Raw genomic sequence first — 17,783 nt, forward strand, 5'->3', positions numbered from 1 at the left:
CTCTAAGTGCCTTGGAGGCCTCAGCTGGAGTGCTTCAGTTGGCTAGTGCCCAAATGGCTCAAAAAGAATCATCCTGCTCTCACTGTCATCTTATACACTGACACTGTCAAGGCTGCACATCAAGTGCCATGTCCAGTTCTTAGCTGCTCACTTTAAAAAGGACATTGGTGTGCTGGAACATGTTTGGGAAAAGGAACAAGGCTCACGAAAGAACTAGAAAGCATGTCTTATGAGAACTAGCTGAGGGAACTAGCTGGGGTTGTTTAGTCTCCAGAAGAGGAGGCTCAGGGCTGACCCCATTGCTCTCTAAAACTCCCTGAAAGGAGGGTGTAGTGAGGTGGGGGTCAGTCTCCCCTGACGTGCCTGCAGTGAGAGGACAAGAGGAAATGGCCTCAGTCAATCAACATGGGAGATTAGATATTAGAAAAAAATTACCACTGTCAGGGTGGTCAGGTATTGGAACAGGTTTCCTTGGGGAGGCGGTGGAGTCCCCCATCCCTTTTGTTTAAGCAGCTGGATCTGGAGATGTGGTTTAAGAGTTAGAGTGGCAGTGCCGGGTAGATGGACTGGGTGACCTTAAAGCTCTCCTCCAGACTCGGTGATTCTGTTATTTGTGCAGGCTCACATGGAGCTGAGCTCCTGAGGACTCGCAGCGCTGTACTTGCCACCTGAAACGGGGCGGCTGACAGCTCAAGGCCCGGCTCTCCGGCAAGGCCCGCGGAGGGAAGAAGAGGCCGCGCTCCGCCCTGCGAGAGCGACACCCGCGCACGGCGCCTGCGCCCGCCCGCCCGCGCTGCGCGACATGGCGGCGCCCTGAGGCGGCCCCGGTGCCTTGGCGTCCCTCGCTGCTCGGCCTCCATCGCTCGCTCCCTCCCTTCGCCATGAGGAACCTGCGGCTGCTGCGGGCCGGCGGGTGCCGCTCCGCCGCCGCCATGGGCACCCCGCAGTGCTTCTGCCTCGGCGCCGAGCCCGGCGCGGTTCTCGTGGGCTCCCAGTACGGGCTGGTGGAGCTGCGCGCCGGCGGGGACTCGGTGAGAGCCGCGGCTGCGGGGCGGGGTTCTGGTACTTGCCGGCGTGTTGGGGTCGACTTTGGTTGCAAAGCCTCCGCCAGCGGGAGCTCGCCGGGAACTCGCCTGACTCCTGATGCGGCTCCCCCTTGGCGGCGGGTGTCTGTGTCGTCTTGGACCCTCCCGCTGCTCCCTGCCGTCGCTTGCTGCTGTCTCACGGTGCCGTGGAAGCCGCTGCACCGTGACCTCCGTGGCTGAAGAGGCTCTCTGTGCCTCTAAAATACTAAAAATGCCTCCGTGCCTGAAGAGGCTCTCTGTGCTTCTAAAATACTAAAAATGCCTTTTTAAGAGCGTGGCTGTGTTAGACGCATGTCGTTCGCGTGGTTTAGTCTTAAGCACCCCCTGGCGAACAGGTCACCCGGCCAGGTCCGCATCCGAACAGGTTCACAAAACAGAGCCAAGCAGGCAAAGAGATGGTGAAGAGTACAAGAGGAAACTTTGGAAACTTTATACTAGCGGGGAAAACACGTCAACATACCGCTAAAATAATAGATTGCTATTGAGTCACTAATTCCTGTTAGAGCTGTGTTGCTTTCTTCTCACTGTGCAACTCTGAGGCATCTGATTCCTTCAATTCATTCAATTCTGAAATTAACTGACAAAAAACCTTTGGAGCTTTTCAGGGATTTAATTTTCAAAGATTCCTGTACCTTAACCATCCAAATGATTTTCCTAGAAATTATTTTTTATGCTGTGTCTAGTAGTCTTTATGTCCCCCTAAAGGGCAGTGGGACACTTTAAGCAGCTACCCATGCACTTCTTAATGTAGATACTGTGGTGAAGCGTGAAAAGGGTCTAAAAAGATGATTAGCAGGGCAGATTGGAAGTTTGTATTTTGGAAGTGTATTGTTTGCTGCCATGTATGGGTTTTCTCATTTTCTTCTATCACTTTTACCATAAGTGAAGATAAGTACTTGCAAGTTGGCTTTTTTTTTTCTGTTGCCATTCACACACTCTCTTCTACTGTGTAGTGCTTTGTGTAACTGCAGTAGGATGAAATATACCTATGTCTTTTACAAGTCATATCTGCAAAAATCCCAGGGAGGTGATGTATAATTAGTAAGCCATTGGCCTTTCTGTTTCAAGGTGTCAAGAGAAGTTTCCCTGACAGTGGATGGGTTCTTGCCTGAGGATGGAAGTGGCTGCATTGTGGGTGTTGAAGATCTTCCAGAGCAGGAGAGTGTGTGTGTTGCTACAGCAGCTGGAGACATCCTGCTGTGCAATCTGAGCACGGAACAGGTAACATGGCAGGAAAGACTCAACAGTACTGTGGAAGTTCAGAGGAAAGAGTAACACTTAAAATTTCTTTAGTGGCCAATTGTACACTCATTGCATACTGAGCTGTGGCTAGCCTCCAGTTTCTGGGCAGACAAGCTGATTTTTGTGGTAGCCTTAGGAATGACTAAAGACAGAATATATACTCTGTAAAAGAGCTTGAATTGAGATGATGGTTTGCCTTTCCACAGCCTGGGTCCTCTAAGTTTGCTCAGTGGGCTCCTAGCAGCAAAGGATCTGCTGGAGAGTCTTACAGAAACAGGATATCACTGAGACTAGGTAAAGAATAAAGTAATCTATTCATAATCCACTGTGTAGCTACCGTTTTGTTATCAGTTGATACATGTTGACATGATTTAGGATACGGCAGAAACTGAGATACTTGCTTTCTCTTCCTTCCTCATGTCTTGTATCATCTTCAGCAAGACACCACAACAGCACCCTCTGAAATCTGAATCACCTCCCACAATACTAGTCCAACAGTGCAGGTTTAAGTGACCATGAGATGATAGTGGTCTCTCTGGGTTAGCTGTAAAATTGTGGTTATTTGCAGCTTGTCTGTTCTGGTTCATGTTTGCACTTGATTTGCAGATACCACTTAAATGTGCAGTTAGCTGTATCTGAAAAATGGGCCCTGTATTGCAATTTACAACATATCATGAGGTAATAGAAATTAACAGAGCTTTTTTTCTTTCTTTTTTTTTTTTTTTTGTAGTGATAGTTTCATCAGAGAACAGGTTTAACTTCAGATTCTTTATTTTGTGGGGTTTTCGCTTATTTTTCTGGTTTTTTGCTTTACTTTCCAGTCTTCTTTTGGTGCAGTCTGGGCACCAAGAAGGCTGTCTTGAAGATTCTTCTGCTTATTCTGAAACCCTCTCTATGTGAGTTATAGTTACTCTGCTGACAGGTGTCCAGTCTCACTTTTCTTACCTGGAAAGATTGTGACACCCAAGCCTAATTTCTTGAATGGCATCACCTTGCTTTTTATCACAACAAGTGATTCTGTTCTGTTCTATGCCTTTTGGAAATCAGGGTAACCACGCATAACAAAAGTTCTCTGCCTACTGCAATTACGTGCTCATGATGGCCCAGTAAAACTAGCCCAGTTTTCCATAAACTTTGACATTGGTGCAGGTATATACAGTTGTCAAGTTCAGCATTCACAGGCTGATCAGAGTTTACCTGTGTGTTGGAATTTTCTAGGTAAGAATCATTATGTCTGTGTTTTGTTACTGAAGAATATTTACCAATGTAATCACAGGCCCTATCAGCCATATTAGTATTGACACTGTATATGCTGACATAAGACTGAGAGTTGCAGAATAAAGCTCTTTCTAAATGTAGAGTCTAGAAGGTGCTAGACTCTACATTAACTGGGCTCTTATTTATAAACATTCTGGAACCATTTTTAGTCAGAAATGTGTCTTTTGTTCAACACAAAGCATGAAGTTTGACTTTAGTTTTTTTTAAGTAGAAGGCAATTTTCTTTTCCGTTGGTGACTGTTTGCTTTTATGCTGGGACAGTGCTGCACTCATATTCCTGTGATCTTATTTTGGTCTTGCAGGTGGAATGTGTTGGAAGTGTGGACAGCGGTCTGAGTGTGATGAGCTGGAGTCCTGACCAAGAACTTGTTTTGCTTGCAACAGGTATCAGCAAAAGCCTGTAAGCTTTCTGCCTGTAGGGGTAAAACTCTCTATGGCCAAAGCTCAAAATGTAACCAAGATTGAGAGAGAGGACAAAAAAGTTACGAGACTGGGACTAGGACTTAAAGTGGAAAAAACTACCAGATCCTATATATTAGATTTCATTTCATGGTTCATAAAGTGTTTCAGGGATTGAAGCAGAAATTGGTTAGGCCCAAAAAGCTGCTTTGTGGAAGAGTTTTTAGTCCTTAAAATCTTCCCAGGGAGTACATTTGATCTTGCCTCAAAAACATAAAGATTTCTTTATACCCCCATTTGGCTTCTTCATAACAAAAGCTGTTTCTTGGCCTTTGGTATGAAGTATATGTGTCATAGGCCCTAATTAACTACAGGTATGACTCATCTAGAAAATAAAATTAGCTTCAGACAAAACAGAATCATAGAGTGCTTGAGACTGAGAGGAAACTGTGGAGATTGCCTATTCCAACTACCTTGCTCAGTGTATGTTACCTAGAGCAAGTTGTTTGGGGATTTTGCCCAGTTAGGTTTAAGACCCCCACAACCCTCTGAGCATCTTATTTCTATCTGTTATTGCCCCCAGAGTAAGAAAAAAAACTTCTCCTAGATTTTAAGGGAATTTTCTGTATTTTAGTTGTGCCCATTGCCTCTTGTGCTGTCCCTCAGCACCGCAGACAACATGGCTGTGTCTTCTTTACTGTACCCCACCTCCCACATAGTATACTTACACATGCTGATGAGATTGTTACTTGGAAAGATTCTTACCTGAAGCCTTCTCTCCAGGCCAGTCTGTCTTGTCTCAGCCTCCACTCATGTGACAGATTTTTCAAGCCCTTAATCATCATTTTGACACTTTGCAAGACTCAGTCCAGTATGTCCTTGTGTGTCTTGCACTAGGACTCCAGAAATGGAGTCAGCATTCCATGTGTCTCACCAGCACTGAGTAGAAGAGCAAGATCACCTCCCACAACCTGCTGGCAGCACTCCTAATGCAGCCAGGATGCTGTTCACCTGTGCAGCAGGGCATACTGCTAGCTAGGTCAACTTGGTGCCTCAGGAAACATAGTTTACCATTTTTTGTCAAGTTGCACTCCAGCCACTTAATTCCTAGTCTCTCTTAGTTCCTGAGATTATTATTTTCCATATTCAGGACATTTTTTTCTTGTTGAGCTTTATGAAGTTCTGGGCAGCCCATCTTGCCTACATGACAGGGTCCCTGAGGACAGCAGCACAACCTTCTGCTGTACCTGCTGCTTTTCCCATTTCTGTGTCATCTACAAACTTGCAAAGGGTCCCATTCTCTGGGTCATTAAGGGCAATGTTAATCATTGCCCTAGTGTCCAGGGGCATGCCAGTGACTCACATTGAGCTGCACTTATTGACAAGCTTTTGGGCTTGGCAGTTCAGCTGGTTCTCGCTGTCCTTTTATCTATGCTATACTTCATGGGTTTGTCTCTGATGATGTTGTGGCACACAGCATCAAAAGCCTTATTAGAGTCAAGATAAATGAAATCCATTGTTCTCCCCATATCCACAACCTGGTCATCATCTGGTAGAGGTTATCAGGATGGTATGACTTCCTCTTCATAAATCTATGGTGACTGTTCCCAGTAGCCTTCTTGTCCTTCATATCTCCAGAGGAAAGGAACCAGGTATTTGTTTGGAAGGTGGAAAGACTTATTATGCATATTTTTGAGGAGAAAAACTTGGAAGTGTTCTGTTCCAGTTTGAGGTTTCATGCTTTGAAGGATGTGTTCTCTTTAGCACCACACTTTCTGTACTCAGATCCATGACAGAGCAATAGAAGCACACAGGAGAACACCTGAGTTTTTATTTGCTGCAGATACCATTACTAATACTGTATTTAATATCCACCTTGCAGGTCAGCAGACACTCATCATGATGACAAGGGATTTTGAACCAATTTCTGAGAAGCAAATCCACCAAGATGAGTTTGGAGAAGGTGAGAGGTGCATTGAAATTAAGTTGCCCTAGCTGGTGTAATTGACACATTGTAAGCACATGGAAAGTAAAGAAATGGAGCTGAGCACTTTGAGGCCCCAGGAGACATTTTATTTAGATTGTAATGCTGCTGGACAGCTGAAGGGTAAAGTCAACATTGTTACTTGTCAGCATAAATTCAAGTAAGTTCCATGTACCAAAGCGCTTTCTAGACTACATAACTTCCCAGCAGGTTTTTAGAATAAAATCTGGGAAGAAGATGTGTCACCAGTGAGTCAGGAATGGGAGTAAGGCAACACATAAACGCTAACTCTCTTCAGCAGGCTAATATGAGTTTTATTAGAAACCCATTTTTATGCACCGTTCCAATACAGGTGGACCTGACTGGTCATTTAATCAACACCCTGTTGCCATTGGCTAATTAAGAAGATGCCCTTTGGCAAACATATAATGGGAAAACAACTGTTCAAAACACCAGCTGCAAGATTATTTTAATTCTTTCTCTCAGCCTTCTCAAAACTCCTCAGAACAATTCCTGGGGAAAGTTTATTTGGCTTTCTCTCTCTGACCAAAGTGTGGCATCCACAAAGGTGTGGGTTGCTTGAGGCTGTGGTTGTGTACATAATGCACAGTAGTTAAGGTATTATCTGTAAATCTTCCACTACAAGGATTATTTCTTCTCCAGGAAAATTTGTTGCTCTTGGCTGGGGTAAAAAGGAGACACAGTTCCATGGATCAGAAGGGAAACAGGCAGCACATCGCAAACAGACGGTATTATACTGCTTTTTTGTGTCAAGTCTATGCTCTCTCAGGGAAAACACGCATAAAGAGAGTTTCTGTTATTCCTGTGATGCTGATTTGCCACCACCTTTCTGATAGTTCTCTTCATATACTGCTACTGTTTGTTTCTGTATTGTCTGAAATCATACATTTTTATCTTTCTTTGAATTCAAGCAAGCATCAGGGAATACTTATTTTCAAACAGAGCTCAAAGTAAGATTTGCAGCCTTTCCAGCATCAATCTTGAGCAAATCTCAATTCACCATATGTCCAGCTTCTGCATTGCTGTCTATAAGTAGAGACCTCAGTGGATGGGAAGGATAGTGTGTGGAGTTCTAGTGTTTCCTAAAACAACAGTTTGAATAGTGAGTTTTTAACTTAGTTGTTTTACACTTTTTAATGGTGGATTTCATCCTAAGACTCTTGAAAGAGCAGTCTGTTTAGAAAAAGACAGCAGTTGCCTTCCCAAGCTTTGATGCAACTTTCTTTTTGTGACTTCAGGAAGTGTTACCAACATCAGCCTGGGATGATGGCAGGCCTCGGGTGACATGGAGAGGAGACGGGCAGTTTGTTGCAGTGAGTGCTGTCTGTCCAGAGACAGGTATGGCACCCCACTTATTTGAAATACCAGCTTGTGTAAAGGGCTTCTTAAGCAGAATCTAGGTAATGCAGGGACTGTTTGTGATCTGTTGACCACTTAAAGTGAGGGTGTGTTGAGCTATTTAATCACCCTTTTCTCTGCTCTGATGTTCTCAGAGCCATTTTATACATATGATATTTTGATTACTTTCTATGTGGTTTGGTTTTCAGTTCAGTGAGATGCCAGGAGGGAGTACTACTTTGCAGATACTATCTGAACTATTTCTTTCCCCTGCTCAAGCTTTAAGCAATATCTCATAGGCTCTCAATGCCAAATGGATGAATATGTTTGGGTTCATATACCCACTGTCCCTCATATTAGAGTTTAGCCTTGCACACTTTTTTAAGATACTGGTGATACTTTTCCCTTGGTTTTTCCCTGAAGTCAAAGAGGTGATGAGCATATGCATTACTTCTAAGACTGTAACTGATGTTTTCCATGATAAATACTACTTTCTGAGCAGTTTAAATGTATTGGTTAACATATTGAACTCATCAAACTACACTACTCTTCCATTTGTTTGAATTTTTATCTTCAATACTTCAGATTAGGGAGGGTTGTAAATTTATAGCACGATTTTAACATTTCTGTGGTGAAAGCTGGAGCAGAAAATTATTATGACTGAACTACATCAGACTTAAATTCCTAATACAGTTTCTTTAGTTACTTGTTTATTGTGGGAGAACTGCTTGACACAGAATAAATTCTTAGCCCTTTAGCTGTACAAGAGAAATCTCCTTTTTATGCATGTGCATCAAAATTTGCTCTTCTACCCTCATAAAATTAGGAAAGTCTCTTCCCAGTTTTCTTAGACTTTTGACTCATTGCTTTCTCAACCTATAGGTGCTCGGAAGGTCCGGGTGTGGAGCAGAGAGCTTGTGTTGCAGTCAACAAGTGAGCCTATCTCAGGATTAGAACAAGCACTGTCCTGGAAGTGAGTAGTACTACAGTCTGCACGCTGACAGCAGTGGTGCTTGTTGCTCCCTGGTCACAGTCTTTGATCAGCATAATTTTAATTTCTTCGGCGTTTGGTTGATTTTTCCCAAAACTTGAAGAAAGTTGCCTTCTGATTCAGCATGAGAAAGAGTAGCCCTTTAAACCCTGAAAATCCTAATACTTGCATCACAAGTGGGAAGAAGGGATAGAGCGTAAAGTCAGTGTCAAGTGGGTTTGGGCTCAGCTGTATAAAAAGAAGTATTACAGGTTCCTTTCCTAGTGCTGACATTTATTTGGTCACCTGTGGCTATCATAAGCTCTGATCTGTGCCAGATCTATGACTGTCTGAACAGTGCTGAGGAAAACACATCCTCTGCTGCCTTTTTCTTCATGTCACTGGAAAAAAATGTGAGATGACTGGGGTTTAGAATGACCGTTAGTGATTGTGTGAGCAATGAATTTTCATTTGGCTCTTTTTTAAGGCCCTCAGGAAACCTGATAGCATCTACACAAGAAAAACCCAACAGACATGATGTGGTTTTTTTGGAAAAGAATGGACTTCTTCATGGAGAGTTCACCCTCCCTTTCCAGAAAGGGCAGGTCAAAGTAAGTTCCTTGTCTGGGCTTCTTTGATGAGAGTGTAATGGAGAAGAGGACTAGATCTCTTCCAGATTCTAGGAAGAGGTTTTTAACCTCTTTTACTTTGTGCTTATCCTAATGGAAGAAGTGACCTGAAAAGAGAACAATGAAGAAGCCTGTGTAGAAGATGCAAGCCCGTAGTACAAAGACATGTAGTAAAGGATGATTGTAGCCCTGTGCTTGGATGCTGAGAGGTCTTTTGGCAGATGCTTAACTCGGTGTCAAGGAAAGCAAAGAGAAGGCTGCTGTCATTTTTGTGGCCTCTTCATCTGTGGTCTTCTCAGGATGCCTTGTCAGGAGCTTTGCAATGCACGTGGGCTCTGTTTGTGTGTCAACCGATGCACCTTTTGTTGTTGGAGCACCTCCCGGTCTTATAAATTTTCTGTGAGCAAGAATATCAGCAACAGCCATGTTTGTTTCTGCAGGTTAATGAAATGCTTTGGAATGCAGATTCTACAATCCTGGCTATATGGCTGGAAGACCTGAAGGTGGAAAACTCCAACCCAAACACTTATGGTGAGAGCACTCCATGGGGCTCTTGCTCTTAACACTTGCCTGCAAATGTTGTTAGCAGTGGGTACTTACCTGCAGGGTAGGGGACTCTGTGCAGGCTTGCAAGTGGCTTTGAGACCACTGTGCTGGTGTCATGGTTTAACCACAGACAGCAGCCAAGCCCCACAGAGTCACTTGGCCACTTCCCCACCAGCAATATCAGGGGGAGAATCAGGTGGGTAAAAGCTGAAAAACTCATGGGTTGATTAACAGTTTACTATGAAAAAGGAAAAGCCATTCATGCCATAAAAAACAAAGCAAGGAATTAATTCACTGCTTCCCCTGGGCAGGCAGGTGTTCAGCCATCTCCAGGACAGCAGGGCCCCATCACGTGTAATGGTTACTTCTGTTAACATTGAAGAAAAATGCCATCAGTCCAAATATCCCACTCTTCCTCATTCTTCTTCTCACTTTATGTATGAACATGATGTCATGTGGTCTGAAATATCCCTTTATTCATCTGGGGTCACCTGTCCTGGCTGTGTGCCCTCCCGACCTCTTATGCATCCCCAGGTTCCTTGCCAGCTTGGCAGTTTGGCAGTACAAAAACCAGAAGAGACCTTGGGTCTCTGTAAGCCCTACTCAGCAATAACTAAAACGTCACTTATCCATGCTGTGTTCAGCACAAATCCAAAACACAGTCCCATACTTGATACTGTGAAGAAAATTAACTACCTCAGCCAAAACAGCTCAGCTGGTGAGGAAGAACTGGTAGCTCAGCCTGATCTTGAAGCATCTGCCAGGCTGCTGTAGCTGGAAGTGGTACAAACGGAATAGTAAAGGTGTGAGTCCTTCGTTAAACAAGGATACTGTCTCAAAGGGTAGCTCAGTGAATTTTAGGATTGACTTTGGCAGTGTGTGGTTTTCTTGTGCTGTGTGTTGTATGACATAGCTCATAGACTGAAGACTAGAACTGTTATTTTAATTGCACTTAACCCACTCGTTGGGTGGGGGTTAAGTGCAATTAAGGGTGTTTGGGGGGGGAGAGTTTGAGCTGGGTCTCAAATACTAATCTGTAGTAACTACTTGTTTTTCTGCAGTTCAGCTGTGGACCACAGGCAACTATCACTGGTACTTAAAGCAAAGTCTACACTTTGGTAGCTTGGAGGAAAATCAAGTGGTGTCACTGCTATGGGACCGAGAGAACCTGTATAGACTACATATACTCTGCCAGGGCTGGCATTACCTCTTCTATGACTGGCACTGGACCACAGACCATGGGCTGGGGGAGAATAGTCAGCATATGGCAAATGTGGCTGTTATAGATGGAGGTAAGCAGTGGGACAGCTTTCCAGCTCTAGGGTCAGAAAAGGTGGGGTAGCCTTTTGTATTCAGTTCTTCTTTTAGTTGTTTCTACAACGCTTTTAGGGAGAGATCCATGTAATGGATAGCTGCTTCAGGGTTAGCTCCATGAAGATAACCACTAAGAGCACACCAAACATTTTCCTGTAACATTATTTCTGCTTCCGGTAAAGATCCAGGAAGAGCTTCACTAACATTTGGAATGGGTTTCATCTTGGATTTTCTTCTCTTTTCTTCCACAGACAAAGTGCTTGTCACAGCCTTCCAGCATGCTGTGGTGCCTCCACCCATGTGTACCTATGAGCTCCAGCTGCAACAGGCAGTTAATCAGGTTGCATTTCACACAGATCCCAAACATAGTGGGGACATGGCTGTCCTGGATGCTGATAACAGGATCGCTGTGTACAGATATGGTGAGAGCATGTTGCAGCCTTGTTAAAAGAAACCATGTGTTCCTGACAAAAGTATTTTAGGAGACTAGTAAGGTGATGATCACTTAAATCTTTACACAAGACATACTTGGTTTAAGTGTGAGTTCTGCTCTCGTTTCCATTAGTTTGAGCAACATAGAAGCATTTTGGTGATGCGTTGACTTTGTGAGAAGACAGTGTTTGGCACTTGGCTGTGTCATTGTGCTGGTAATATTTCCTTGCCTAGCTTCAGCCTGAGTGCAGCACATGGTGTCTTGCATAAGCTGTTCTGATGGCATGGTGATGACTATCACTGGGAAGTGTCTGAGAACCTGTCTGGGGCAACCTAGCACTTTCCAAAGCAATTGTATACACAGTGTGCAGTGGGGAAACAGCTGTTTTGTTCTGCAATGTTGTAATATTACTGTCTTCCTCAAAGTGAGTCTTAATGAGAATTAACATTCTGACTGTAAAAGTAGGGGTGGTATTTTCTGACTTTTTTAATACTTCCACGTAGCATCTACTTTTTGCGAAGATTGAAGATAGAAGGGGCTCTGTTGGGTGGCTCTCTAAACTCTGTTTTGTTCTGCTTTGTGTTTGCTAGGACAGAGTACAGTGAATGATCCTTCTGTCAAGTTGGGAGCTGTGGGAGGAAATGGCTTTAAAGCAGCTGTAGAAACACCATTCCTGGATAAAACCTACAGGTAATATAGCGGTAATAATACAGCTATAGAGGGGAGAAGAGAGTTGTACCTGACTGGATGCTTTAGAGGTCACAGCTCTTACCACTTTTCTCAATACTTTTAAGAGGCTATCAGATAACGTGGTTTCATTTTGTGGACACTGTGCCTGCAACTAGGATTTTGAAAAGCCCTTTACTGAGGTCTCAATCTAGAACCAGTGACTTTTAATGACAGCAGTGAGTTATCTCTTCCTGTGCCTGGTGCACAAAGGAATGATGGTGCAGTGCCCAGGCCCATGATCACATCACACAGAGCAACAAAGCTGCGTGCATGGGCAGAGACAGTGATGGGGTTAAAAGTCCCACCATGCTCCCTGTTTGTTCCTAGTTGGCATGGAAGCAGTACTACATAGGGAAAACAGATGGAGCTTCCTAGGTCTCATCCTTTATCTCCACCTCAGCTTGTGGCAGGATTCATGCTTTGGGTATTCGTGTTTCTGCACTGGAGCCCTTCCAGCCATGCTGTATATTTAAAAAGCCAGGCTGTGCTTAGGAAGTCTTCTGCCTCTTTAGTGAGGTGGCCTATTGAAATCAGGTTCTATTTGTGTCCTAACCTCTCCTATTTTGTGACAGAGTTGATGTGAGCAGCAGCAGCAATGAAGTGATGAGTCCTCTGGGTCTCCGATTTCTCACCTGGCTGCCAGATGACAGCTTCCTGGTTGTTGGTCAAGGTCAGCATGCTGCTCAGTCTGTCCTTCACCATCTGACTGCAGTGCCTCATGTGGCTGGAGCTGAAGAAGAGTGCCTGAATTTACGGTACTAGAGATGTGTCAGTTATGGCTGAAGTCTGAGAATGCTTGCTGGATGGTGCCTAGTCTCTTACTAGCCTGGAAGCCATTTGTTAAGGAATTTGGCTCTCTTCTGACAGGAGAACTCATGAAGCTGCCTACTGGTCAACACTTGTCTGTAGTCCTGATGCCTACATCCAGCTGGCAAGGGTGCATGAAAAACATGCCATGTATCAATACAGGATAGCTCTGGTCCTTGGAATTTGAGGCCCCTTGGTGGAGAGGGGATGGCACATGACACTGAATTCCTACTTTGCCCACCATTATCAAGGTCCAGGAGGGGACCAGTAGCCCAGTAGCCATCAAAATTGCTGTCCTCCTCCTTTTCCTTCTCTTCACCTGCTGGTCTTTGTGGGGCCTGTTGAGCTAAAACCAGGCACAAAAGAAAGCCACCTGGGATGCAGAAATACGATTCCCAAAGAGATTGGGAGAGCTGCTTTTTGTGGCACTCACCCAGCAATGACAGAATGATTTACATGTGAGCTGTAGAACAGAAAAAGAGGGGTGTGTTTGCAGAGTGCTGCAGTGCAGACAGTGACCAGCACAGTTAGGCAGATGCCTGTTGGCTGGAGTTGCTGGTGCTCTGCGGTGCTGCTGTCACAGCAGAGCACTAGCAACTCTCAGGTGTGAGAAGACTGCAGAAGATCCTTACATGAACAAAATATGTCCATGCTGGAGATGTGCATCTTTTCATCTGGCTGCAAGAAAGGCAGGAGCAAGGTATCTACTCTTAAGTGTGTCTGCTGTGACTGACCTTCTGTATGTCCTCTGTCTTGCATCAGGTTGTCAGTGCCTGTAGATGGAGAAGTGATCAGCCTGTACTGCAGCCCAGTGACCAAAACTGTGGCTCTGCAGCTGACTGATAGGCGCATCCTAAAATACCTGTGGGGTAAGCTGGGCCCTGTTAAAGTACCTGGTTTTAGGGGTAGTTGTTACATATTTCTTAAAACGTTTACTGAGATGATTTGACTTTCAGGGACTTGAGTGATTCTTGCTGTGTAGTTGGTGCTGCTTTTATATTTCCTCTCCTCCCAGAAATGGTCTGAAATTAGTGATTTGTGTCAGAATTCTATTAAAGGTAACTTTATATATATACACATGCATATGTTAACACAAATATGCACATACAAAGTTCAGTGCTGACTGACTGCCCCATTCATAGATCTTCTCTCTCATTCCACAGTGGAATAAAGGCACTACTGAGCCCTTGGAAGTTACCACCTTTTTGTCCACTATGTCATGGATTTCTGTGCCAGCATTCCTCCCCTCTTTCAGATGGTGTAGCTTATTCCCAGTTCTGGTTTTCTTAAGATACATATCATGTGGTTTTAATGTCTGAGTTTTTGTTTGGCTGGAAAACAACTAGATATTCTTTGCTCCTTAGAGGCTTCTACTCCAGTCCTTGAGCCCTGGCAGAGTAGCAGTAGCTCTGCTGTTCAGTTCCCCTACTGTTGTGTGCAGACTTCCATCACAAGGATCAGCGGTGAAGTAAGTAAGACTGCAAGCAGATTAAATTCCCTACTCAGTCGTTCTCTGTGCCAGAAGTACACCATGGTCTTCTGCCCAGGGCCTAGTGATACTTGTTCTTCATAAGACCCTTTGCAGAGCTGAAAGCTTATCTTCCCTTGCCTTCTGGAGCATTTCTGGTAGATTGCAGTTAACACCTGTTCTATGAAAACAACAAATAATTTCATGAAAAAGTGAGAAAATTTGGATTGAGAATTTCTAGCAGTTACTGCCACACTCTTTTTGAAAGGAATGTTTTGCTTGGTTTTATTTGAACTTAACCTATTAGCAAATATCACTGTACTGAGTTACTGCAGATGTCCTGCTACTGCTTTTTTCTGTTGGAGATGCTTTCTTGATAGTTACAACAGCTTAAAGAATGACTGGCTGTTTTGCTGGTATTTCAGGGGTGTCCTTCCTTCAGTGTGCATCCAGCTGTAGGAAGCTGCTTTGCTCAGCTCTGTAGTGGAGCTTTGCCTCTGGTATCCTAGACTAAGTGCTGCTGAATAGAAGAGCCTAGATTTCTAGCCTGGCTTCTGCTTCCATTTTGCGACTATGCAGTTACAGGGTAGGCCAAGGTGGATTTTCAGCCAGCAGTATTTAAAGATGTTCAAGTTTAAGTCCTCCTGGAAGAGAGGTTGGATGACTTGCTGTCTGGCTTCTCTAAGTAATTTGCCTGAGGTATTCGTTACCTAATTAATTGTAAGCTACCTCAATCCAGTGTTTGTCAGTGTTGTAAAAGACTGGAGGTTATGATAGCTCATAGTTGTCATTATTTTAATTACAGGAGGTGATCTTGGGCCTCACGGATCGGTGCCGGTTTTTTGTTAATGATATTGAGGTACAGAGCTTTTGCCCTTCGTTTCCTGCCCTTTTCCTCTGCCAAAGGCAGCTTCCATATCCTGGTCTAAACTGCAATAAACTTCATTTTTTTACAGGTTGCTTCTAACATCACATCATTTGCAACATGCAATGAGTTTTTGTTGGTGACAACCAACTCGCACACCTGTCAGTGCTTCTGTTTGAAGAACTTGTCAGTGAAGGGTAAATATCAGCACTGGCTGCCTGTTGCTAGCTTGTAGCATTTGTCTTGGAAACACAAGATGTGTCCCCATTTTTCACATCCAAACCTGTTGTATTTGGGTTCCTCAAAGGAAGTGTTAAAGAGATGAGAGTAAGAGAGCTGCTTTCAGAAATCTACCAGAGAGCAAAGAGCTCAGGGAACTAACTGTATACCAGGTTTTTTCACAGGGAAGAGAATTTGTGCTGTAGTTGACTTTTACACTGTTTTCAACAGCCTAGCCCTGCATTCTTCTTCCCTCCATGTTCAAAAGAAGTCTGTGTGCTATTTGAGGGTATGTGGTAGGGAGGGGATCACTGTAGAAAGAGTTTCTGGTGGTGTCTGGCTTTGAGAAGTGTGATGACTTTGGTAAAGGCAGGACAACAATTTATTGGTCCTTTTACACCCTTCAGTGCTATTCTTGTCTGTTGAGCTTTGTCATCCTGTTGTGCAGAAGACACAGCTCTGCTTTGTGTACATGTTCAGCAGAGATCAGCACTCCGCAAGGTCTCATCCTGTCAGGAATTGTTGAAGATTGCTTTTGTACTGGTGGCTTGGTTGGTCCAGTACAGCCTTGCCTGGCTCCTACAAGATAGGAGGTCCTAAATGGGGAACTGTGCTGCATGTGCCATGTATGCTGATAAATGTTGTCTTCAGCCCTCCAGGCTAGCCTGAGCAGTGCTGCTGCACCAAGCAGTGAGACCCTGCGGAAGGTGGAGCGAGGTTCACGTATCGTCACCGTCGTTCCCCAGGATACAAAGGTGGTGCTGCAGGTCAGTGCTCTGCCCATGTCTGCTGACATGTGCTATCAGGATGTGCAGGAGTCTGTCACAGGGGGCACCTTGCCAACCTGCAAACAGTGTGTGCAGTGCTACAAAGCTGGTGCCCTACCGTGCTGCAGCAGAGCACCTCACACCTGCCTGGCTGAATGCTGATGGATTTTGAGCATGCCTTTGGGAGTTAGGTTCAGTAGAGGCAGATAGATATGTGTAGAACTGGGAAGGACTATTCAAATTCCTAATGGCTGGGGTAGTGTAGTGCTACATATTGTGGCCTCTCACCATGAATCTCAAGACTCACTTCCTAGTATTTACTAGCAGCCCTCCATTAACCTTGGCACTTAGTTTTTTGCTGAGCTTGCTCTTAGTTTTTTGCTGAGCTTGCTCTTCAGAACTGCCAGAGATTCACAGAATGGAGAAGGATGTAATTTGAGAGGCACTTTTGGAGGTGTGGAGCTCAACACCCTCCTGAGAGCAGGACTAACATGAAAACTTGATCGAGTTGCTCTGGGTCATGCCTGGTTGGGTAGAGTCCAGCCTTCTGAGGAAGGAACATTTCTGGACTGAGAGAGTGTTCACATATTTTTCCACAGTTTTTGAAATTGCACGTCCCCTGAAGCAAGCAACCAGGTCCATGCACTTGCAAGTAGCAGACAGGCCTAAGAAACTGGCCAGTCCTTCCTTTTCCCTCAATGTAGGCGGAGTAACTAAAGTAAGTATTTGTGTGGATCTTTTGTTATAGATGCCAAGAGGAAATCTGGAGACCATTCACCACCGTGCTCTGGTTCTTGCCCAGATTCGGAAGTGGCTAGACAGGTAAATGGTGCTGGTGTATTCTTGTCTTCCCTCCTCCAGTCTAAGCTGTTAGAGGCTGACTGACCTGGGAAAGAGGGGGAGGCTAAACTCAGGAATTGACCTTGCAAGAGGGAACAAAACTGTTTCTAGGGTGACCACCTAGAAATCTAGCTTTCAGCCGTGCCAGGTACTTCTCACTTCACCCTTCACTGAAGGGCTAAAAATTGTGTGGGTGGGAGAAATCTTCATCTATGTGTGCTGAAATTGTGTGGGTGGGAGAAATCTTCATTGCTCCATTCTCCAGACATCTCAATCACTTTAGGACTAAGCTGGCTGTTTTCCATTTTTTACTGAGTTAATTTACATTGAAATTTTCTGAAAAGAAAATTGATACAAAATGTAACACTGTTTTAATCAAAATAAAAATAATCAAAGTTCTGTATTGCTTCATCAGCCTTGCAAGCTGGTGTGTCCCACTGCAAGGGTCAGCAATGAACTGTATTGACCTTGCACATTTTTCTGGAAGGCTGTCTACACAGCTTATTGTGTAGGCTGTTCTCATCCCACTGGTTCTGTTCTCTGCTCTAGTCAGTTGCCTTTGTTTGCATCTTATCCACTAAGTAAACTCTCCTGCTTGACTCATTCCTCCAGGCTTATGTTCAGGGAAGCTTTTCAGTGTATGAGGAAGCTGCGAATCAACCTCAATCTTCTCTATGACCACAATCCCAAGGCAAGTCTGCCCAGCTCTCTTGTGCTGTTTGCCATACTAATCTAGCCTGGAATCCACTGAGCAGCGCTCAAAAGTGTAGATGGTACTGCTTTCAGCAGTGATGGCTGTTCTGCACTGCAGCATCATCATACACACAGATCCAATTTAGCATTTCCTTC

General features: G+C 44.4%; 1 protein-coding gene across 1 annotated transcript in view; it reads left to right on the forward strand.

Annotated features, from left to right (window-relative positions):
* Window positions 1-783: 783 nt before the first annotated feature.
* Window positions 784-17,783, forward strand: part of ELP1 (elongator acetyltransferase complex subunit 1) — a 30,523-nt gene continuing 13,523 nt past the window's right edge. Inside the window, exons 1-20 of the mRNA XM_059873418.1 lie at window positions 784-1,031; window positions 2,154-2,306; window positions 3,908-3,989; window positions 5,887-5,967; window positions 6,652-6,737; window positions 7,248-7,347; window positions 8,230-8,320; window positions 8,805-8,928; window positions 9,387-9,477; window positions 10,554-10,784; window positions 11,058-11,228; window positions 11,830-11,929; window positions 12,541-12,723; window positions 13,538-13,644; window positions 14,140-14,243; window positions 15,049-15,102; window positions 15,200-15,305; window positions 15,979-16,094; window positions 16,843-16,916; window positions 17,547-17,625. Coding sequence (XP_059729401.1) covers window positions 882-1,031; window positions 2,154-2,306; window positions 3,908-3,989; window positions 5,887-5,967; window positions 6,652-6,737; window positions 7,248-7,347; window positions 8,230-8,320; window positions 8,805-8,928; window positions 9,387-9,477; window positions 10,554-10,784; window positions 11,058-11,228; window positions 11,830-11,929; window positions 12,541-12,723; window positions 13,538-13,644; window positions 14,140-14,243; window positions 15,049-15,102; window positions 15,200-15,305; window positions 15,979-16,094; window positions 16,843-16,916; window positions 17,547-17,625 — 2,283 coding nt within the window. The 5' untranslated portion in view covers window positions 784-881. The remainder of the gene's footprint in view (window positions 1,032-2,153; window positions 2,307-3,907; window positions 3,990-5,886; window positions 5,968-6,651; window positions 6,738-7,247; window positions 7,348-8,229; window positions 8,321-8,804; window positions 8,929-9,386; window positions 9,478-10,553; window positions 10,785-11,057; window positions 11,229-11,829; window positions 11,930-12,540; window positions 12,724-13,537; window positions 13,645-14,139; window positions 14,244-15,048; window positions 15,103-15,199; window positions 15,306-15,978; window positions 16,095-16,842; window positions 16,917-17,546; window positions 17,626-17,783) is intronic.

The sequence above is a fragment of the Haemorhous mexicanus genome, chromosome Z (assembly GCF_027477595.1).
Source record: "Haemorhous mexicanus isolate bHaeMex1 chromosome Z, bHaeMex1.pri, whole genome shotgun sequence".
NCBI lineage: Eukaryota > Metazoa > Chordata > Aves > Passeriformes > Fringillidae > Haemorhous > Haemorhous mexicanus.